Raw genomic sequence first — 23,807 nt, 5'->3', positions numbered from 1 at the left:
GTGCTAGCATGGATAGAAGCTTGACCGTCTAGCAGAAAGCAGAGAGTGGGGAAAAAAGGATCCTTCTCAGAGTGGCAGCTAGTGACAAGTGATGTTGTGCAAGGCTCAGTGTTGGGACCACAACTATTCACTTTACACATTAATGATCAAGATGAAGGAACTGAGGGCATTCTCACTAAGTTTGCAGACAGTACAAAGATAGGCAGAGGGACAGGAAGCATTGAGGAGGTGCCTCAATTTCTTGTCGACAACACAACTCCTCAATTCTGTCAGTTGTGGCTTCTGTCTCTTGATGACCCTGAACATTGTGGTATTAATAAATCACTTGACTTCAGTCCTGAACTGGAGTCACACAGCCTCCATCTTTCAGAACAAGTCTGTCCTTAGTACTTAATTTGTCGTCCCACTTGCTGTACGAGGTGGGGATCGTTCCCTCCTGTACATACTGTAACTTGATGTCACTGCTCTGAGCCTGCACCAAGTGCTTAACCTTAGTTTGGTTCACAGCGATGGCGTCTATTTGTCCTGGAATAGGGGGTTGCTGTGGTTCTCCTCCATGGGCACCCAGTACATCTGTCATTATGTTCCCAGTTGGGGAGGTTCAGTGGTGGGCTCTAATGTTAATGATGCTGTATTTGCGACTTTGGAGAATAAATTTGAGAAGGTGCAGATGGAAATCGATTCCTATCACCTGAGATGAATTCTCTAGCTTCTCACAGTAGCAGGGAATCAGTTACACTGTTGAAAATATCTCTGTAGTCTGAATTTATGTCTGCTGGTGGGGAGAATGTTTTAGGGTGGCTGACCAGGTGGCTGACATGTACTCATTGTGTTTGGAAGATTCAATGCTAACTCGATTGGGGGTTCACCTCTGTGATTCTCCATGTATATCCATCTTCCACCAAAGAGCATTGACAGATTCTTTCATGTGCACATATCCTATTTATGAACTGCTCAGTTAATTCAGCACAGTTTGTAACTGAATGGTAAAATGGAAAAGTTGGGGAATCCAGCTTTAACAAAGGGGACTTGATTAATTATGAATGAAGATTTCAACCAATGAGGATAAAACAAATGTCTCCCTCCCATAATTGTGCTTTAGTACAATGTCTAACTAGTATTGCTTGAGAGTTCTCAGTATTAAGGAAAAATAATGAGGACCTGTATTGGACTCAATGCTAACTCCAGTTCTCTCTCTACAGGTACTGCCAGCTGAGTTTCTCCAGAATTCTCTTTTTTTTATTCCGATTGAAGTTTTATTTTTGGTGATGACAAAGTATTGAGCAGATTTGAATGGTTTGATCTTAGATGATACTGTTAATTATTTTGGCATTGATCTAACTCTTTGTTGTATTTGCTGAATACCGCAGTTATTCAACAACGTGAATATGAACTGGACATTGAGGTAAACATAACAGAAAACTTCAGTGATGATGACCTGAAATTATTACTGAACAGTATAGTGTATCCAATATCAGTCCCTTTTGAAAATGGAACATTAAATATTACTAACATCAACATTACAACAGGTGAGTGTAGATGAATTATATCAAAAAGCTTAATGCAATACAAAATTGCAACAATAGTACATTTCATACTGATTTAAACTTGGCCTGTGGTTAATTGTGATGTGGTAAAATATAACCAATACTTTCTTTTGACATGACAATTTGATTTTAATCTACACATCACTTAAGCAGAAAAGTCTCTTAAGCTTGGTTCATAACAAGTATGACACGGAGGAGGTCTTTTGGGGCTTCTCAAATACATCTGATTGTTTAGGTTTACTAAGTTCTTCTGCTGCCTCACTGTAGAGTTACCATGTTATTATCAACAAACGTGCTGACAAATGCGGTGCTGTTGTTGTCTAGTCCACCAGCTGTTACCTACCAGAGACTGAATGCCGACTCATCACTTGCTCCTACCTTGCTGTGGACTGTGTTCCCACCACCAATCATCAAATCCCTGTTTCCTGAATTGATCTTCTTTGGAGATCTTCGCTCCATCACCTCAAACTTTTTTGTGTCCCAACCTCAAATGGCATACCTCAACATTGTTCCAACCTCCACAAACAGGCCTGTCCAGTGAAAATCAACATTTTAGCCTCTTCCTGCCTCACCAAACTGATTTTTTCCATTTTCTCCAGTATGTTTTCATGCAAGTTCAGGAAAAACAACTGCTCCTCTACATCTTTGCACCTCACAGTTCAATGGTCCAAACTCTCTTCCAGGTGAAATACTGATTTACTGGTACTATTTTCTTTATTCATAGGATGTGGGCATCGCTGGCTGGTGAGCATTTATTGCGCACCCTTAGTTGCGCTGGAGAAGGTGGGGGTGAGCTACCTTATTGAACCACTGCAGTCCCTGTGCTGTAGGTATTAGGGAAGGAATTCCAGGATTTTGAATCAATGACACTGAAGAAACAGCAATAGATTTCCAAGTCAGGATGGGGAGTCTTGGAAGGGACCTGCAGGTGATGGTGTTCCCATGCATCTGCATTCCTTGCCCTTCTAGATGTTAGTGACTTTGGAAGGTTTGAGAAACATTGGTAATATTTTTGGAGATGATATGCAATGCTACTCAGCATTAGTCGTGGAGAGATTGACTGTTTATCTGTAGATGTGGTGCTAATCAAGTGGACTGCTTTGTCCTGGATGGTTTCAAACTTGAGTGTTGTTGGAGAGAGTTACTTTAGACTAACAATGTCATACTAACATTCCACACTGAGACAGTGAGAGTCAGTGTCTTCAGGGGTAGATTGACATCTGGATTCTAAGGATCAGAATACAGGGAGAGGTTACACAGACTGATGTGGTAATCCAATAAATTTAGAAGGTTATGGAGTGATTTGGTAGGAGTTTTTAAGATATTAAGAAAATTTGAGTAGATAAGTAGATCAAAACTATTTCTGGTAATAAGAACTGTTTGACTAGGGGACATGATTAGAATGTTTGTTCCTGACTTTTCAAGAATAGAAAACCTTTCCATACCTATCAGGTTGCAACTACCTTCACAAATGACAACTGATCAATTGTTAGTTTTAAACCTGAGAATGATTGATTTGTGGTCTCCGAAAGGTGTTACAGGATTTGCAATAACTATGATGTAATTGAATGGCAGAACAGATTTGAGGTAAATTGTCTGTTCCTATCATCGTAAAAAATCACAAAAATGAAGCAGTCTTGTGAACATTACCACTACAATACCTGGACCATTATTATGAATATCGCATGCATCATGTATCTCAATTCCTTTTATGTAAAGAGGAACACTAAAGAAAGGTTAAGAATTAATTGAATATTATTGCTGGTTCATTTCACTACAATACAAATAAGAATGAAATGACACATTTCCAGAGTAAATTGGGCTTTAATTTTTATAAACGGCATCATATATCAGTCAAAAATGACACAACATCAGGTTATAGTCCAACAGGTTTATTTGGAAGCACTAGCTTTCGGAGCACTGCTCCTTCATCAGGTAGGTACGATTTTTAACTTTGTCGACACACCCCAGTTCAGCACCAGCACCAGCACCTTCTCATCATATATCAGGCAATTATAGTTTCTGACCCTTTTAATTCAATGAAAATTTACATAAGAATGTATTTGTTAACGGTTTTCCATCTCAAGGTGCTTTGATGGCTAGATTAAATTTGTAGATCTCTACACTTAGTTCACAAAGTGCCTCAAGAAACTTAACTATCATTGACTTGTTAGATTTGTTACGTACATATTTATTCAATTACTAAGTGATAGGGAAAATAATTATTTTCAGTGTACATGAAAAACATGGAGGAGAAAGTTGTTTGGAAAGTGTTGCTGTTTTGGGTGAAAGCGCACCCTACAATCTTACATGAACTGTATGGGTTTCCTGATTGGAATCATTGATAAAACTAATGAGAATTATTGTTTACCACTTTGGAATCGTATTACACTGTTTGTATATATTTGATTGTTACTACATAAACTCATTTCTCCCCCATAAGATAATGGAAATGTTTTAATTATATTTATTTTCACCTAGTTTGTCGGAATGTGAACAATGAAACTCAGTGCACGTGCGAGGGTGGATTTATTTGGAATTCAACATTCTGTAGTAAATACCAGTCTTGCAGTGGGAGTATCACAGAGGGCCAGAGCTGTGACTGCATCAGGAGTGAACCTACCGAAGGGATGTTCTGCATGTCCGAATCTATAATGACAACCCCTACAACAAGCACCATGTCCACAACTACGCTAAGAAGTACAACTCCCAGAACAACATCAATGACACCCACAACAACAACTCCCAGAACAACATCAATGACACCCACAACAACACCAACAACACCCACAACAATGACACCAAAAACAACTTTGCCACCTGGTTTAGGTAACAATGTTTATTTCTTCTATAGTCAATGTAATTATATCCTTGCTTAACCATGGTGATTGAAACAACATAGAGTATTCCATGTGTGGTCTCACCACGTCCTTTACAATTGTCATGGGATGGCCAGGAGCTGTCCTAGGGCCTGTGATATCACTTTCTGTCTCAGCCCTTTATTCCTTGAGACCTTATCTTTTATATTTACATTTTCATGGTCTGTTTTTGAATACCTTTTGAAAATTCATGTATACTACATCTGATATTTTCCCTTTGTCAACCTAATCAGTTCCATCCTATTAAAAAAAAATACATTTTTCTCACATGGTTTCTCTTTTGTTAAACTATGCGGACTTTGATAATTATATGAACTTTTAAATGTGTTATTCAGGCTTTCTTAAAAACATATTTCAGCACTTTCCTAATGGTTGTCGTCAGGCAAACTGCCTGTCATTCCCTGTGTTCTTTACTTTCTTTCCTGAAATGTATTACATTTGTTAACTTCCAATTTGCTGGGACTGTTTAAGAATCTTGGGAACTTTGGAAGACATAGCTAGTGCATTAAGTACCTCCTCAGGTATCCCATTTAGAACTTAAGAATGTAAGAAAAGCTGTCGTACAAAAACCCCAATCTGTTTTGAAGGTACATAATCCTCAACCCTGACAAATTTGAGGGACATGAGAGAAACCATTTGCACAATTTCAGGCCTGAAATTGCATAATACTATCACAAGTGCACTTTCTATTACAATATACAGATTTTTAATTAGGGGCTGTAGTGGCGCAATGGTGACACACCTACCTCTGAACTTGGAGGCCTGAATTCAAGTCCCATCTGCTTCAGAGATGTGCAATAACATTTTTGTACATGCCAATTAAAACAAAATGGAACAGGAGTAGTCCATTCAGTTCCTTTAAGCCTGTTGTAGTTTAATCTCCACTTTTCTACCTACCTCCAACACCCTTTGACTCCTTCAGTAAGATTCAAAGAGTTATCTTGAAGAATATTCAATGATGCTGCTTCCCGAACATGCAGAGAAGAAAATTACAATGATCCATTCTGCTCTGAGAGATAGAAAAACTCCTCGCATCTCCATCTAAAATGGGTGACCCCTTGTTCTTAAACTGTGGCCTCTAGTTCTGTTTTCTCCCTCAAGGAAAGCTTCCTTTCAGCATCCACCCTATCAGTGCCCTCAAGATCTTAGCAAGATTCAATAAAAGATCACCTCTCATTTTTCCAAACTTAATGGATTAAGGCTCTGCCTGATAAGCCATCCCTTTCTGCCCCCCCAGCACCATCCCTTCTCTAACAAATTTATATCCAAACTATACAAGTTACTCCAGATATTCTTATCAGTACCTTATGTGACTGTAACAATAGATCCCTGCTTTTACATTCAATTGCCTCCACAATAATTGACAGCAGTCCATTTGTCTTTCTTAGCCCTTATGACATCTGCACGCCAACTTGCTGTGTTTCATACAAAGGGGACAGGGTTTGGATGAGTGCATTCTATACAGATTTCGTACAGCATAAACCTAAGGGTGATGTACTCCCAATATACATTACGTGATTTTTATGAGAGAAGAAATGAATCTGTGTGATGAGCAGACACAGCATTTTAAAGGCATTTTTGCACATCATATAGGGTAACATATGGATGATTTGATGGAAACGCTTTGGTCTGAAGCAGAACACATGGGTCCAAATTACAAATTTACATATACAATTTCTCCCTTTACTTATATAGCCTCAGGAACTATTTTCATGCAGGTGCTGGGAAGCAAGAAAAATATCTTTTTTCATAACAAGACTCTTCAGCAAGATGTCAAGATTTTAAAAGGCTCATATTTTAGCTGCCCGGCTTAAAGGAGGTGTTCAATGTGACTATTCTGATGCTGGTATTTATGCAGGAAGTGAATCTTACCTGTGAAACACTGAGAAATAGCAAATAGTATGGGAGAGCAAGATCTAGGGTTTCAGATACAGCATTCAAGTTCTTGCTAGAAGTGAAAAAAAGGAAAGATGTCCTCTATCCATAAAAAATACGTATGGTGTACCCGCTGTAGATATTTCCAGCAACTCAATGATTACAACATACTAAGATCATCACAAATATGGTGTCCCTGTAACTCACTCAAAAGTTGTTTTTCTGCATATTACAGATGCCACTTCCAAGCTCTATGGCCATTGATCACACACAAATGCTGTGTGCACATGTTCTTAATTTGACACCAAGTAATTCTTTTAATATCATCGATTGATTATTCTATTTTGCTAAATAATCTGAGTGGCAATTTTATATTTTGTTTTTTGCTGAAAAATTCTACCCGTAATTCTTTGTTGAATATTAGGTTATAAAGTAAACAAAGTACCTTAAAGCAATTATGCATTTTAATAGTTAAAGTAGTAAAATAATAATTTTTCTTTTTGCAGAACGACAGAGATATGCATTCAGAGTTGTGGAACTACAGTTTACAAAGGAACTAAGCAATTCTTCTTCACCTGAGTTTAAAGATCTCTTAAATCGATTTAAGATGCCGGTATGTCATTAAATGGATAACATTACAAAGTGAAATGTCTCTTGCTGGCAGGTAACCCTTCCTGTCAGGAGTGTATAACAGAAGTTTTGATTTAAGTTCCTATTGCTATATTAAAGTGAAACCATTCACTGAGATTTTAAAATTTCAAGTAGGAAAATGTAGTCTTTCCACTGTGCAGTATCTAATACTTGTGATTAAAGTAAAAATTAATGTATTTCTTAATTCACTAACAGTGACAATAATTCCTTTCACATTAATTCCCAATATAAAAAGTTCAATGTAGCTTCTCATTTTAAATGTTACCATGAAAGATCTGCAGCAAGTGATGTTTCAGGCAATGCATAACACAGATTTGCAGAGTTTTTAAATAATACGTAAATATAGCTTGTTTGGTTTAGCAGTAAATTAACCCAAATAGTTACTATGAAATATTTTAATTAAATGTTTTGCAAACTAAAGTTTAAGCATAAAAACTATCCAGATCTTGATTGATTTATTTGTTTCCTGATTTGGTTCTGTCATGAATGTGGTGGACAGTTGAACCATTTTTTTCCCAGGTCAGCTAGAAATGGTCTGGCCAGCAAAGCCCAATAACAAATAATATTTTTGAAAAATTCAGCTACAACCCAACCATAAGTTTCTTCTATAATGGTACTAAATTCTTCTTGCATTGGTACCTTCTGTACCTGTGGTCTTGTTTATTTAATGCAGGTTTTAATTGGCTATTATAGTGGAACACGATAGCCAAGTTATTATGCAACTGGCCTCCATGAGATGGATCAAAACCCCATCTGGTTTATTAATGTCCTTTTAATAGAAGAAATTACTGCCCTTGCCTCATCTGGCTGACATGAATCGAGACACAACAAAATAATGGATTCAAATGCTTTTTGAAATGGTTTAGCAAAACAAAAAACCTTAAGTTACATCGAACTTTGGGGACAATTGTGGACAAGTCATAAAACCTGACCTTGTCAGTGATGCAAACATCCTGTGAATGAATGAATAAAAGCAAAGTTCAGGGTCCTTGTGGCACAGGTAGTCATGTCTTTTTTTGAGTCTGGAGGCATAGATTCAAGTTCTACCTGCACTAGAGGTGTGTTTTAACATCAATGAACAGGTTGTTTAGAAAATATAAAACCAAAATTTCATTAAGATGTTGCTGCTGTTACATTAGCTTCACAAAAAAAAGCATTGTCCACTATATCATTGGCATTCATGGAATAAAGTGAAGTTCAAATGAAGATACAAATTAATCTCACCACAAAGAGGTTAAATATATGTCCAACTGCTCTGTTAACGGTGTGTTAAATATTAATTACTGTCAACCAACCTCTTTACCTCTGAAACTTAACCATTACAAATGTGAAATATTATTCCTTTTGATTTTATCTGTTGCCAAAGCTTTTAAAACTTTGAAGTTTTGTATTTACTCATTTGGTTAATTGACGGTTTTCCTCACTGAGCTGAAAGGAAGTTGCACTGTCTGCAAGCCAGCAAAAACTTTAAAAACTTAAATATATAAGCACAAATCTAATGGACTGTTGATATAGTTACATAGCCAGTTATGTCAAGTTCTCTGTCACAGTATTGTTGATTATTGATATGAAAGTATTTCATTTTATTTTCCTGTATAATTAATATAGTTTGTCACTCTTCTGTTGTTTATAAATTTATTTTTAGAATGTCATTTTTCTAAAATTTCTTTTTGTTTGTCTAGCTGGAAAGCAGCATCCAAAGTGTACGTCCTGGTGCTGTGGTGATTATTCTAGGTTTCTCGTAAGTGGAATTTTTTTGAGGCAAAACTTTTTCAGTCACATTTCAGTCACAGAGTTTCTTATATGTATTTTAGATAGAGAGAGAGAGATGGAAAATGACATCTGAAGGGAAAAAAACATTTACAGATAAATTTTTATTTTGAAAATTAAGATGTAATTTTTCATTTTTATCACCATTGCCTGAGCCTCAAATATCTGCTCTGCAACTAAGAAAAAACTTAAAGTGACTTGCTTTATAAATTAGCCATAGAGGTTCTTTTAGGAGGTTTTGAAAGAGGTTCTTAGGATATGATAATGCTGTGATACATTTGAGATGGGATTTTAGATAGTACTCACAGGTAGTGGTCACAGGTTTGGAAAGTGCTATCTCAGGAGCCTTGGTGAATTTCTGCCAAGCATTTTGTAGATGAAATATATTACTGCTAATAAGCATCAATAGTGGAGAGAGTGAATGTTGTCAATGTAATGTATATAAAATGTTTTAAATTCTAATGATGGGAGCATATTTATAATAATTCTTCCAGGTAGGCACGCCCTGTAGATTCTAGGAACAGCAAGTGCTGTCAGTGAGGTGAGCAAGATATGTTTAAGACATGGGCAGAATTTTTCAATTTACTAAATATCACACGCACACAAGCATACTTGCTTCCGCTCTCTCTCTCTCTCTCTCTCTCTCTCTCTCTCTCTCTCTCTCTCTCTCTCTCTCACTGAATGAAGCCAGAAGCCACCAACTAGACACAGGCTGGCAGCTTTTCACTCCTAAGGTCTGCTGGTCAAGGCCTACACCTTGGGGTATCCAGTGATGAGGGATCAGAGGCAAAGGCAGGGCCTGGATTTCACTGTTCACTTACTTGAATCTCATCCACGGTGTAGCTGAAAAGGCATTAGAAAATAAGAAGTAAATGCTACATAGAAAGAATATGCCTAAGATCAGGCTGAACACAAGTGCGTCCATGAAGGAGGCAGCAAATTACACCATGTCAAAAATGCTGAAAAAGAAATCCTCTAACACAAAAGTGAACCATCTCCCTGAAGTAGTATAATGCATGAAGACAATTATTATATTGGAGGATTATGCTACAATTAGCATCATAAGTCTTATCAAGGAAGGCATGCATTCAAGATATTGCTAATATTCTACTGGTTATTATGCACCTATTGGTATATCTGAACAAGTTGCAATTGTTTTCACAACTTATAAGAGCCATGCTAATACAGTATAAAGACTCATCCACCTATTATAGAGGAGTGACAACACTAAAGTGCAGGTATACTAATTGCACACAAGCATCACCATTTTTTTGTATGATAGAGATCCATGATCTGATTGTAGCAGAATTACTGGGTGTAAGGACCTAAAAGTTGTGACAATCCAGAAATCAATAAATTACCAGTTCTTGTGTTGTTGAACAAAGAGACCTTGGAGTGCAGGTTCATAGCTCCTTGAAAGTAAAGTCGCAGGTAGATAGGATAGTGAACAAGGCATTTGGTATGCTTTCTTTATTGGTCAGAGTTTTGAGGATAGGAGTTGGGAGGCAATGCTGCAGCTGTACAGGACATTGGTTAGGCCACTATTGGAAAATTGTTGGAAGGATGTTGTGAAACTTGAAAGGGTTCAGAAAAGATTTACAAGAATATTGCCAGGGTTGGAGGATTGAGCTACAGAGAAAGGCTAAAGAGGCTGAGACTGTTTTCCCTGGAGTGTCAGACACTGAGGGGTGACCTTACAGAGGTTTATAAAATCATTAGGGGCACGAATAGGACAAATAGACAAAGTCTTTTCCCTGGAGTGGGGGAGTCCAGAACTGGAGAGTGCAGACTTAGGGTGAGAGGGAAAAGATTTAAAAGAGATTTAAGGGGCAATCCTTTTCACACAGAAGGTGATGTGTGTATGGAATGAGATGCCAGAGAAAGTAGCGGAGGCTGGTACAATTGCAACATTTGAAAGGCATCTGGATGGGTATATGATTAGGAAGGGTTTAGTGGGATATGGGCCAAGTGCTGGCAAATGGTACTAGATTGGGTTGGGATATCTGGTCAGCATGTACGAGTTGGACCAAAGGGTCTGCTTCCATGCTGTATACCTCTATGACTCCAGAAGGCAAAGCCAAGAATGGCACGTTGAGCCAAAGAAAGACTTTACAGCTAAAGTACCCAGAGAGGTTAATGCTATGTGGAGTTCTAGGGGAGGTATCCTAATCTGAGTGATGACACAATGCCCACAATTGGAAATTCATAGACTCAAAGTGTATTAGACCACGGAAGGAGACCCATCATGTCTATGGCAGTCATCAGTGCCAAGTCACCATGTACCTATTCACTCTCATCTAATTTCTCAGCACTTGGCGAGTGGATTTGTATGATATGAGTTTTCGAGTGTTCATGTAAATACTTCTTTAAATGTTGTGTTGGTTCCTGTTTCTATCACCCATTTAGGTGGTGAGTTCCAGATGCTCAATACCCTCTGGGAGATTTTTCTTTCCTTAAATCCTTTCTAAACTACTTACCCCTTACATTAATCTGTGCCCTTGATTATTGACGTCTCCACTAGATAGAAAGGTTCTTCCTATTTGATCTATTTATACCTGAAGAGCTTCATGAAGGTTACCATTAAAGGATTCTTCTTCTCATGTCTTCCCTTGCCTGAGGTATGGTGACCCTCATGTTTAATCATCGCTAGTTGTCTCTCTCTCTCTCTCTTTCTCTCTGTCCAATGAGAGAGATGGTCCTGTAGGACTATGGTGAATTTACTTTCTTTCCCGATTGTAAAAAAACCTAGTCTCCTTTCAGCTTTCTATGTTCCAAGGAAAACAACTCCAGCTGAACTAATCTCTGTCCACAGCTAAAATGCTCTGGCTCAGGGAATATCCCAGTGAATTTCCTCTGCACACCACCATCCAGTGTTGGCACATCCTTCCTACAATGTGGTGACCAGAACTGCATATTGTCCCTCTGTGGCCTAACTGACATTCTATATAAATTCATCATAACCTCCTTTCTCTTCTACTCTATGCCTTGACTAATAAAGAAAAGTATTCCACAAACTTTCTTAACCACCTTATGTGCCTGTCCTGTTGTCTTCAATGATCCATCGGCGTGCATACTGAGGTCCCTCTGCTCTTCTGTACTTGTTAGGATCCTTTCATTCATCACGTACTCCTTTGCTTCATTAGTATTCCAAAAGGTCATCATCTTGCACTGTTCAGGATTAATTCTATTTACCACATTTTGCACATCTGATCTGCCTGGTTATCACCTTCAGAAGTTAGATCTCCACCTTGGAAGTTACCTGACCACCAATTGCTCTGTCATCTGTGAATTTACTGATCAAACCTCCCACATTCAGATCTAGATCAATACAACAAGCATGAGGAACTCAGCTTTGTATCCTATGTTACACCACTGGATACAGGCTTCTAGCCATGAAAACGACCATCTACCTGTACCCCCTGTCTCCAGCCACTGAGCTGATTTCGGATTCAAACTGCACCAGAATGTATAGGCTTTTACCTTCGTGATCAGTTTCCCATGTGAGACCTTGTCAAAAAGCCTCACTGAAGTCTACATAGACAACATCAACTACATTACCCTCAGCTAGACATCTGGTCACCTCTCGAAAAATTCAATCAAATTTGTTAGAACTGATGTCCCGCAAATATAGCAATGGTGATGATTTTTGGTTAGTCTTTGCTCCTCCATACTACCCTTCAGAATTTGTTCCAAAATTTTCTTTACCACCAATGTTAGATTTGGTGGCCTATTTGTAACACCCTTCTTGAAAAATGGTACCACATTAAATGTCCTCCAATCCTTTGTGGCCAGAGAGGAATTAAATATTTATATCAAAGGCCTTTCCATCTCCTCCTTTGCCTCCTACAACAGCCTGGGAAGTGTCTCATTTGGGTTTACAAAATTGTCCAATTTCAAGCCTGCTAAAACCATTAATATCTCCTCACTCTCGATGCTTACTTGTTTTAGTTTATCACAGTCCTACTCTCTGATTTCTACAGCTGCAGTTCTGTTCTTTATTGTGAATAAAGATGCACACTACTAATTGGAAATCTTAATCTTCTGATTCAGCATGCAGATTGCCACTTTGGTTTATTGTGGGCCCTATTTTTTTTCTGGCTATCATCTTGTTACGAACTTATTTATGAAAGACCGTTGGATTTTCCTTTACTTAAGCTGCCAGTAGTTTTTTCAAGCCCCCTCTTTGCACTCTTATTTTCCTTTAGTTACCTTTTTCTATACTCTGGTTGTTATTTTAGTCCTGGGTAGCTACCTCTAAACTTTCCATTTTTTTCTTGTCCAACACTGTATATTCAAAAACATCTAGTGTTCATTGGATTTGTTGCCACCTCACGAGGAACATGTTGCCCCTGTACCTCCAGTAGTTTCCACTATTTTTTGAAAGATTCACACTCACACCAATTCTCCCTTTATCTACAGTAAATGGCATCAATTTACAGGGCATCTCCAGACTGTCAATATTTGATTGGGTGCACAACAAACTTTTAAACATGGTACTGGTGCCAGGAATCCATGGATATCCTAGCAATAGTTAGTACTTCCACCCATAGCAAATGGGAGAGTAGGATGAATGGGGTGTTAGAGCAGCATCAGGCAAATTTACAAATGTAGTAAAAAAAATTCACTTGGCATCACACAGAGAAAACTTTTATGAACTTGCTAAAAATGTCAGGTTGTCAATTTTTGGTAGGATTCAGTCCATTAACTTTGCTTCTCTCTCACTGTACAGTGTAAGGATCTGATAATCGAGAACAAATTAACTGGCTCTCACGTATCTCCTTTGTAGCACAATACAATTCATACTTGGACTGAAACAGTTGAGACTTTTTGTTACTTCCCTTAGTGTAAAGAACATTTCCTGATCAGCAATTTCTTCTCCATCTTCCCGACAAGTATTGCTCAAGAGTTCTGCTTTTGGTGGATCTACCTCGTACTCTCCTCAGGCTGAGCTTTATCATAATGTGGGTGGACCACTGCCTTAAACTGGCAGCAGAGTATTGAATCTCTATCTCAGTCATGGTGGTGAGCTGTATAGGTGGCAAGAGATTGTTGGGAATCAATCCCAGTACAGGTAGCCCACGGTTTCCACAAACCCAAACAGAGAAAAAGTCAATGATGTTTTCCAAGATAATTCGGCAACAATTCCAGTAAAAACCAAACTTTGTTCTTGTTTTAATTTGGCCTTCCTTCCTGCTCCCCTGGATAGCAGGAATGAACAGGCTGGGATAAAAAATTCTGGAAATTGCATCAAATCTCAGAACATTTTCATGGGTATGGACAAATATATTACGTTTTCATCAAGGGATTCTCGATATGGCAAGGGAACTAATGAAGTTACTCCAAAGAACTGCTGCCACTTTGGTGGAAGATTGGTGAGTCTGTCAGACTGGTGAATCTCCAATTTCAAGTTTTGAACCTTTGTTGAAGAGAATGCAGCATTTATTTTAACCTTTCTTTAAACTATGTGAGATAAAGATAGAATTTCCCTTTCGTTTGTTTAGGTTAAATTACATTATTTAAAAAATGCCTGCGATAATTCTCTTTTTTTCGCTTTATTAATTTAGAAATGGGAGTGTAATTATACTGTTTGAAGTAATCACCGATGCATCTTTAACTCCTGACGAATTCTCCACCAGTCGCGAAAAATTGCAAAACAATCTTACAGATTATAAAATTGAGTCTTTACCTTGTAAGTAGTCTTTCATGCAATATTTTGTGAAAAAGGGCTTGAAATTATAATTTATAGAAATAGATTACTTATTTCTTGTGGAAACAGAATTTTTATGTTTGCATTAGTGGATGTTAAAGCGAAGTGATAGAAGGGGTCTTTGACAAGAGTCACTTGCTTAGTGACTTACACAATGATGCCACACTTGGATTCCACCAGGGCCAATCAGCTCCTGACCTTATTGGTGCCTTAGTCCAAACATGGATGAAAATCTGGACTCTAGAACCAAGGTTGGAGAGACTGCCATTGACATCAAGGTAGCATTTGATCAAATATGACCAAGGAGTCTGAATAATATTGGAATCAAGGGAACATTTCTCTTCTGTTTAAAATCATATCACCATGATGGTTGTGGTTGTTGGGGGTCAAACATTTCAGTCTCAAAACATCACTGTATGTGTTCCTCAGGGTAGTGTTTTAGGCCCAATTACCTTCAACTGCGTCATCAAATGCCTCTTTTCTGAGATAACATCAGAGGTGGGGACCCTGTCACATAATATTCCGCTTATTTGTGATGCCTCAGGTTCTGAAGCAGTACATGTTAATTTGCAGCAAAAGCTGGACAACATCCAAACCTGGCTGATAAGTGGCAAATCACATTTGCAGCACATGCGTCCAAAGTAATGACTCCTCCAAGCACAGGAAGATCATTTCTAGACATGCAGCGGCATTATATTCAGTGAAGCCTCCACTATCAACATCCTGACATTTAATAGAAACTAAACCATTCTGAGAAACTGAACTGGAGCAGCTGTGTAAATACAGCAGCTGTAAGTGCAAGTCAGAGGCTAGGAATTCTGTGGTGCGTAACACATTTCCTGACTCTCTGAATTCTGACCACCATCGACAAGGCACATGTCAGGAGTATGATGGAATTAGCAAGTTTTGAGAAGATTTGTAGCTCACTTTGGTAAATGGGATTCAAGTCAATGTGTTTGTTGATAGAGTTCTGGTTGGAATGCTTAGTGCTTTCATAGTGTTTACCACCCCACAAGAAAAAGAACAGGAAATGACATCCCCTAAGGAAATGACATCACCAACCCAAGGAAACCCAAACATATAAATAGGAAATGGGCTACACCACCAGTGCTTCATCCAGAGGCTCACTGAAGATGTTACCTAGTATGGTGATGAAACATTTGAAAGTGAAGTTTCCAGCTCAGCGAGCAAATCTATATCCAGTATGATGGAATACTGCCTACTTACCTCGGTGACCACAGTTTCAACAAAACACCAGAAGCTGAACAGTACTGAAGGAAAAGCAGCCCAACTTGCTTGCCATCTCATCTATCTCCTCAACTAATGTACTCTCTCTGTTGCTTATATACAATTGGAGCTGTACTTCCCACCTAAAAGACACATAGCAGCAAACTCTAGGAAGTGAATTTGGGGAATTGATCATAGAAAATAAAGAAATGGTTGAGGCTTTGCAACAGATATTTAGTATTGGTTTCCATTGTACAAGGCTTAGGAACCTTCCAAAGGTAATTGAACATCAGGAGGTGAAGGAAGGATGGATTTAAAATAATCGCCATCAGCAGGGAAAAGGTGCTAATAAACTTGTTCAACCTAATGGCTGATAAATCCCCAAGACCGGATCTTACATTGCTTAAAGACGTAATGTTGCAGATACTACAAGTAATGGTTAGAATCTTTCAGTCGAATTCCTGAGATACCAAGATTCTTCAGGATCCCAGAAGCTTGGCAAATAACAAAAGTAGGACCTTTAATTCAAGACAGAAAGGAGGAAATTATAGGCCATTTAAATGAACATCTGTCATAGAGAAGTACAAAAGAGATGAAAGCCAAATATTTATAAAATCAGAATGTGATCAGACAGAAGCAAGTTGGCTGAGTAAAAATAAATCATGCTTGACTAAAGTATTAGACTGTTTTTGAACAAATACCATTCCTAGTAGGTACAACAAAAGGTTAAGCAGGCTAGAGCTGAAAATGTGTTGCGGGAAAAGCGCAGCAGGTCAGGCAGCATCCAAGGAGCAGGAGAATCGACGTTTTGGGCATGAGCCCTTCTTCAGGCATCTCCTAGAAGATTTTAACCTACTGCGAATTCTCTTGCAAGGATGCCTTCCTTGAAGAAGCTCTCTTAAGAAAATCTGCAGTCCTCACTTTCTCCGTTAAGCAGGCTAGGCCTATCTACTGCAGTTTAAAAGAGAAGTGATTTTTATGTTTCAATGAATAGTTAAGTTTTGCATTATCAAACTGTGACTTATGGGTATCACAAGGATCAGTATTTAGGCCCTCGCTGTTCACAATATATACCATGCTTTGGGACCAAATGTAATATTTACAAATGACTCAAAACTAAGCAGGAATGTGTGTCATGATGAATATGTAAAATGTTTTTAGGGTGATCCAGGCAGGCTTAGAATTGAAGTGGAATAAAATGAGATTATACATTTTGGCCAGAAGAACACATGTGTAGAGTATTTCTTAAATCGAGAGAGCTTTGGAAAATGTTGATATCAAAGGGACCTATGTTTTCTTGTCAATAAGTCACTGAAAGCTACTGTGTACTTTCTACTTACTGTGTACTAAACTAACAGGAAGGTTAAGGGAATAGTAGAATGGTAGTCTTTATCACATGTTAATGTGAACACAGGAATGGTGAAGTCTTGCTTCAGTTGTGTAGGAATTTGGCTAGATCGCAACTGGAGTACTGTGCATGTGTTTGGTATTCTTATCTCAATAAAGATATTATTGTAATTGAGGAAGTAAAATGATGGTTTGTCAGATGTACCCAGAATAGTGGACTGTCCTGTAAAGTGATTGGGTAAACTGAGCCTGTAATACAGAATTTTAAAAAATTAGAGTCAATCTCATTGAAACTTACAAAATATTTAAATTAGTATCCAAGGTAGATGCAGATAAAATGTTTTCTCAAGGTGGGGAGTCTAGAATTAGGGGCACAATTTTAAACCAAAAGGGCTGCTATTTAGGAGAGAGATGAGAGGAAAGCTTTTACTCAGCTGATTGTCAATCTTTGAAATTGTCTATCTCAAAGGCCTGTGAAATCGGAGTCTTGAGTTTATCTGAAGTAGTAGTTGATATGTTTTTGGTTATCAATGGTATAAAGATTTATGGAATAGTTGGGTAAAAGACATTGAAATGTTCCTCAGCAATGACTGTATTAAACAGTGGGGGAGGTTTGACAGGCAATATGGCTCCACCTATTCTTGATCGTATTTTCCTATCTTGAGAGATGAGACAGAGTGAGTATCTGAAGGATGTTTCTTCTTTTGGGGACACTAGATGATATGGGTGAAACATCAAACATCTTGCTTTTAAGGTAGAGATGAGTGCCTTTTTTTGTAGAGTTTTAGAGTCGTACAGCACAGAAACAGACCCCTTGGTTCAAGTTATTCACACTGACCAGACATCCCAATCTGACCTAGTTTAATTTTCAGTATTTGGCCCATATCCCACTAAATCCTTTCTATTTGTATATCTATTTGGAAGCTGAAACCATGTTGTAATTGTACCCGCCTTCACCACTTTTTCTGGCTGCTCATTCCACACAGGCATCACCCTCTCCAAGAAAAAGATTCCGCTCACATTCTTTTTAAAATTTTCCCTTCTCACCTTAAACCTATGGCTTCTAGTTTAGACTCCCACATCCTAGGAAAAACACCTTGCCTATCACCCTATCCATGCTCCTCATACCTTTATAAACCCATATAAGTTCATCCCGCAGCCTCTGATGCTTCCGGGAACCCCCCCCAAAATGCGTAAACCCACCAGTCCCATCAACATTCTTGTAAATCTTTTCTGCACCCTCTCAAGTTTAACAAGTTCATTCCTGTAGAAGGGCAACCAGAATTGTATGCAATATTCCAAAAGTGGCTTCACTAACTTTCTGTACAACAGCAACATGACATCCCAACTCCTATACTCATTATTTTGACCAACAAAGGCAAGTGTGCCAAACATCTTCTTCACTATCCTGTCTACCTGCGACTCAGCTTTCACGGAAATATGCACCTGCACCCTTTGGTCTCTTTGTTCAGCAACATTCCCCAGGCTCCTAACATTAACTGTAAATGACCTACCCAGGGTTTGCCTTACCAAAATGCAATACCTCACATCAATCTAAATTAAACTCCATCTGCAACTCCTCAGCCCACTGGTCCATCTTAGCAAGGTCTCATTGTACTCTGAGGTAATCTTCTTCACTGTCCACTACACCACCGATTTTGGTGTCATCTGCAAACTTACTAACCACACCTCTTTTATTCACACTTAAATCATTTATATAAATAACAAAAAGCACTGGACCCAGAGCACTGATCCTTGTGGCACATCACTGGTCGCAGCCTCCTGTCCATAAAAGAATCCTCCATCACCACCCTCTCTCTCTCACATTCAAACCAATTTTGTATTCAGTTTGACAAGCCACTCCTTCCCCCTCCCCCGAATCCTATGTGACTTAACCTTAGTAAACAATCTGTCCTGCAGAATCTTGTTGAAAGCTTTGCTGATAAACAATGTCTGCCACTCGGCCCCCATTATTCTTCTTTGTCACCTCTTCACCTAACTCAATCAAGTTAACCCTAACCCTAATCAAGTTAGTGAGATACAATTTCCTACTCACAAAGCCATGCTGACTATCCCTAATCAGTCCTTGTCTTTCCAAATGTATATAAATCCTATCCCTCAGAATCGTCTCCAACATCACCACTGACTTAAGGCTCACCAGTCTCCAGTTTCCTGGTTTTCCTTGCAGCCTCTCTTAAATAATGGCACCACATTAGTTAACCTCCAGTCTTCTGGCACACCTCAACCATAGCTATCAATGATACAAATACCTCAGCAAAGGGCCCAGCAATCTCTTTCCTGGCTTCCCACAAATTTCTGGAATAGACGTGATCAGGTCTCAGGGATTTATTTACTTTTATGCATTTTCAGACCTCCAGCACCTCCATTTGCATTGTGAACTCTTTTCAAGACATCATGATTTATCCCCCCAAATTCCCTACTTCCATGTCCTTCTCCACAGTAAATCCCAATGCAAAATATTCCTTAATATCTCATTCATCTCCTGTGGTTCCACATATAGATGACCATGATGATCTTTAAGGGGCCCTATTCCCTCCCTAGTTACTCTTTTATCCTTAATGTATTTATAGAATCACTTTAGATTCTCCTTAACTCTATTTGCTAATGCTTTCTAATGTCCCCTTTTATCACTCCTGACTTCCCTCTTAAGTATACTCCTACTGCCTTATACTCTTCCAGGGATTCATTCAGTCCCAGCTGTTTGTATATGATGTATGCCTCCTTTTTCTTGACTAGAGCCTCAATATCTCAAAGCCCATACCTACCAGCCTTGCCCTTCACACTAACAGGAACATACTGTCTATGAACTCCCATTATCTCATTCTTAACTGTCTCCCACTTCCCAACCATCACTTTATCTGCAAACAGCCTCCACAAATCAACTTTTGAATATTCCTGCCTAATACTGTCAAAATTGGACTTACTCCAATTTAGAACATTAACTTTTGATCAGTTCTATCCTTTTCCATCACTATTTTAAAACTAATAAAATTATGATCACTTGCCCTAAAGTGCTCCCCTCTGACACCTCAGTCACTTGCCTTGCCTTATTTCCCAACAATAGAACTACTATTGCTCTTCTCTAGTAGGCACATCCACATATTGAATAAGAAAGTTTTCTTGAACACATTTTACAAATTCCTCTCCATTGAAGCCCTTAACACTATGACTGTCCCAGTTTATGTTTGGAAAGTTAAGAACCTCTACCTTTACAACCCTATTTTTCTTTGAGGTATCTGAGATCTCCTTACATATTTGCTTCCCAATTTCCCACTGACCTCCTGCCAACAATGCCTCTTATCCATTCAGGCCCATTCCCTCAATTCCTATATTAAATGTCATCCCCTGAAGTAAACTATCTCTCTCACCTAGAGAAGTCTTGTGTCCAGTATTGGTATTCTCATGGGAAAACCTGGACACTGATGTAGCTCACTCAAAGTTGGGTCTCAAGAGTGAACATGATGTCTGACCACTCGGCAGTGTTGGCTTCATTGAATGGAATGTGTCGGGGGGGGGGGTTCCCCCTTCAGAATGGATGGGAATATAAGCACTCACCCAGCAATGAGAGCGGTTAATATCTTTTGCAGAAGTGTAAATCGTGCAGGAAGGTATTAGTATGTAATTCGTGAACAACAGAGTTCAGTGCCCTGTACCCTTTGTCCCATTCATGCCCTATCAAAGTATGTAGGGCCATGAGGGACACAGAGAAGAGACAGACAGTCATTGGCTCTGTTCCAGTTCTGGTGCAATGTGTCACACTTGTACAAGTCTGATCTTCCCGAGAAATAGCCCCAGCAATCCAGGAATCTAAAGCCCTCGCTCCTTTTCAGCCATGTATTCATTTATTCCATCCACCAATTCCTGTGTTCACTAACACATGGCATCAGAAAAATACATATCATGTTTAAAAACTAGTATCTAATCATTCATAGTTTGATGCATCCACTACAGATTTATAGACAGCTTGTCAATTATACTTAAATGAGTCCCAGGCATAAAAATGGTTCTTGGCTGCTTCAATTATTTGGATAGCTGACTTCATGTACTGGACTTTACAACCTTGCTTCAATTGTCTCTTCCCCTTTCATTCATTACATATTTTAGAAAGTCAACACGTTCTATTCCATTCAAACTAATGGGCATTTGAATCATTATAACAAATTGTTATATAGCATGTTATACTTCTAAACACTCAAACAATAAAGATGCACTTTTTTACTCTGTGGAAGGTGAGGCCTGAACTTAGATGTTCTGGTGCAAAAGTAACAAAGCTACTGTTGCTCTGCATGATCTGAAGATATGTGCTTGAATGGAAACATGTTAAGTTATTCAGAAGTCAGTAATCAAGTACATACAGACTAAGTTAGTGTGAAATAAATTAGAAATTTAAAGGAGCAGTAAGGACTACATTTTGTAGATTTTGGAAAAACCGTATGAGTGTTTTCTTTAAACAGCTGATGAAATACCATGTACGGATCAAACGTTTGGCACAACAAATTTTAATATCGTCGCAGAAATCCCATGTGAAAACATGCCAGGTGTCAAGAAAAGAAGATGTGGAAGGAATGGAGTATATGAAGAAGTATTAGATTTCTGTATATCAGAGGAAATCAATAATATTCTTGAGGTACGAATTATGAGAAGCTAAAGTAATTGCTGTCTTTATTTTATTGTAGCTCTCCTGGGGCCTTTTAGCAGCATGTCAGGCTCCTCCATCTTTGTCTCTGATACAGGCGGCATGTAAGTGTCTCGAAAGAAATTCATCCTCTTCTTCAGGCAGCAAAGGCACCAAGGCGCCGACAACCACTGTGTCCATCTCAGATTCAGAGTATGAATGTCTTGCACCATTTTCCCAGTCAAACACTCAAGGTCCCCTTTTAGCTTTTAATAATCAAGATTGTCAGGCAGAAGTCAGAACTGTTCATGTAATGTCCTGTGCTTCTGTGTTTTACTCTAAAGAAACAGTTCCAAAACATCAAGCTTGAAAACTCCATAATCTTCACTTTGGCTGATAATGTAGCAAATAAAAGGAAAATAGAACATTGCATTATTAGCACAGTGATTCCTTGAAACATGTGTTCATTACATTTATGGGCTAAAGAGGAATTTTCCAATGTTTTTCCTCCTGAGTTTCCATAGGGCATTTAAAAAGTTTTGGCTTTTTTTGCCTTTATGACGAAATTCTGCAACTGCTAATGGGATGGGATTGGAGGCTGTACAGCGAACATGATTGTCAGTTGTATCATGACAGCAGGAATATGCATGATTTTGCTAATTATCATTTCTAATTTTATTTTGCAGGCAGTAAACACGACTGATTTGGAAAACAATTTTTCCAGTCTTCTTGAACAGTTGTCCAATGTGACAGATGAGGACACAGTGAACACGCCTGGCAATGTTCAAGCTGTGGTTGAAATTATGAGACAAATTTCAAATGTAAATAGCACTGTTAATGAAACAGATATGAGGGTAAGAATCATCATCTACTAGAAACAATCACAAGCCTACTTTCTGATTTGTATCTGTTTAATGTTTAATGTGAAAGAGAAGGTTAACAAGGTGAAAGTTGTATGTGTAGTTTATGGAATCACACTAAGACCTATTTGAAGGTTAGTTATAAGTGTGTTGGGAAGATTATCTTAAGCAATTGTTATGTAGTTTCTGTCGTAATATTGTGAAAGTGATTTATCTCATTCCATCTCAAGCAGTGATCTATGATAATAATGAACACCTTGCCTTTGAACTTGAAGAAATATATTCCCAAGGACTCCCATGGCCTTGAAGAGAAAAGATGATAATTTTTTTCTCTTTTGGCTGTTCACTATGCATAAAACACAATTATTGATCATTTTTTACATTGAGTTTGAGATCTTTGGCACTCTGACAGTTGTGCCCTCACATGACACTTTCTAATGTCCAAATGACCTCAATGAATTCTCTGAATATTTTCAAGTTTAAGTGCTCTGCTATCATTAATCTCTCATTGAAGATGAGAAAGTTATTGATGATAGTAAGATGCTACACTGCTCAAAGTACTGGCACAGTATAGCATTCTTTAATATCTCATCTCGTTAGCCTTCCAAACCAGATCTTGTTTGGATGAATTCTACATCACCATTTGTGTGCTTCCCAATTTTCTTGTAGGGTTTCTTTCCTGTAGCTGGTAACTGACTTCTGGCTTCTGACATGTAAACTTTAACTCTGTTAGGAAATCTGTGTTTGCTTTCTCTGCTCCACATATTGGTATCCAAGTTATTGTGTCTGCTGTCAAGTGGTACTTCCTCGGCACGTATTCAGTTGTTGTTCATTAGCCTCAATCTAAACCATTGAATCTAGGAGATATCTTAGCTATTTAATTTGTGTTCAGAAGACTGACCAATGGTTAATGGTCAACGTCTTTCTTAAACTGTGAACCCATTACATAATCTGAACATTTTCTGCATGTCCATGTTCCTGTTAAAGCCACCTTTTCAATTGTTAAAGCTGCTGGTCCATCTTGGTGAATTATCTAGTAGCATAATAGACAGGTTTCCATCCTTTTGCACATGAAATTTCAGTGTCCTCAATCCATTTGAAGAAGCATCAGATATGGATTATAGCATGCTTCAGTTTCTAATGAGATCTGGCCAATAGTGTTGTTTAAGTTCCATATAGAATCATTTCTACTATATTTGGAAATAACATTTTCCCCAGGTTTATTATCCTAAAGAAATTTATAAGCAAATGGTCTTTGAAATATGTGGCCATTCTAGTCCTAATATTGGGGATTGAGCCCAGTCAGGT

The 23,807-nt window shown here is 38.4% G+C and overlaps 1 protein-coding gene across 1 annotated transcript in view; it reads left to right on the top strand.

The window, feature by feature from the left end:
- Positions 1-23,807, top strand: part of LOC132833043 (adhesion G protein-coupled receptor F5-like) — an 81,644-nt gene that overhangs the window by 32,970 nt on the left and 24,867 nt on the right. The window contains exons 6-12 of the mRNA XM_060851276.1: positions 1,371-1,529; positions 4,029-4,376; positions 6,808-6,914; positions 8,635-8,693; positions 14,287-14,411; positions 21,479-21,651; positions 22,326-22,493. Coding sequence (XP_060707259.1) covers positions 1,371-1,529; positions 4,029-4,376; positions 6,808-6,914; positions 8,635-8,693; positions 14,287-14,411; positions 21,479-21,651; positions 22,326-22,493 — 1,139 coding nt within the window. The remainder of the gene's footprint in view (positions 1-1,370; positions 1,530-4,028; positions 4,377-6,807; positions 6,915-8,634; positions 8,694-14,286; positions 14,412-21,478; positions 21,652-22,325; positions 22,494-23,807) is intronic.

The sequence above is a fragment of the Hemiscyllium ocellatum genome, chromosome 3 (genome assembly GCF_020745735.1).
Source record: "Hemiscyllium ocellatum isolate sHemOce1 chromosome 3, sHemOce1.pat.X.cur, whole genome shotgun sequence".
Classification (NCBI taxonomy): Eukaryota; Metazoa; Chordata; class Chondrichthyes; order Orectolobiformes; family Hemiscylliidae; genus Hemiscyllium; species Hemiscyllium ocellatum.
The sequence above is the reverse complement of the archived record's forward strand: the minus strand, read 5'-3'. Positions and strand labels throughout refer to the sequence as shown.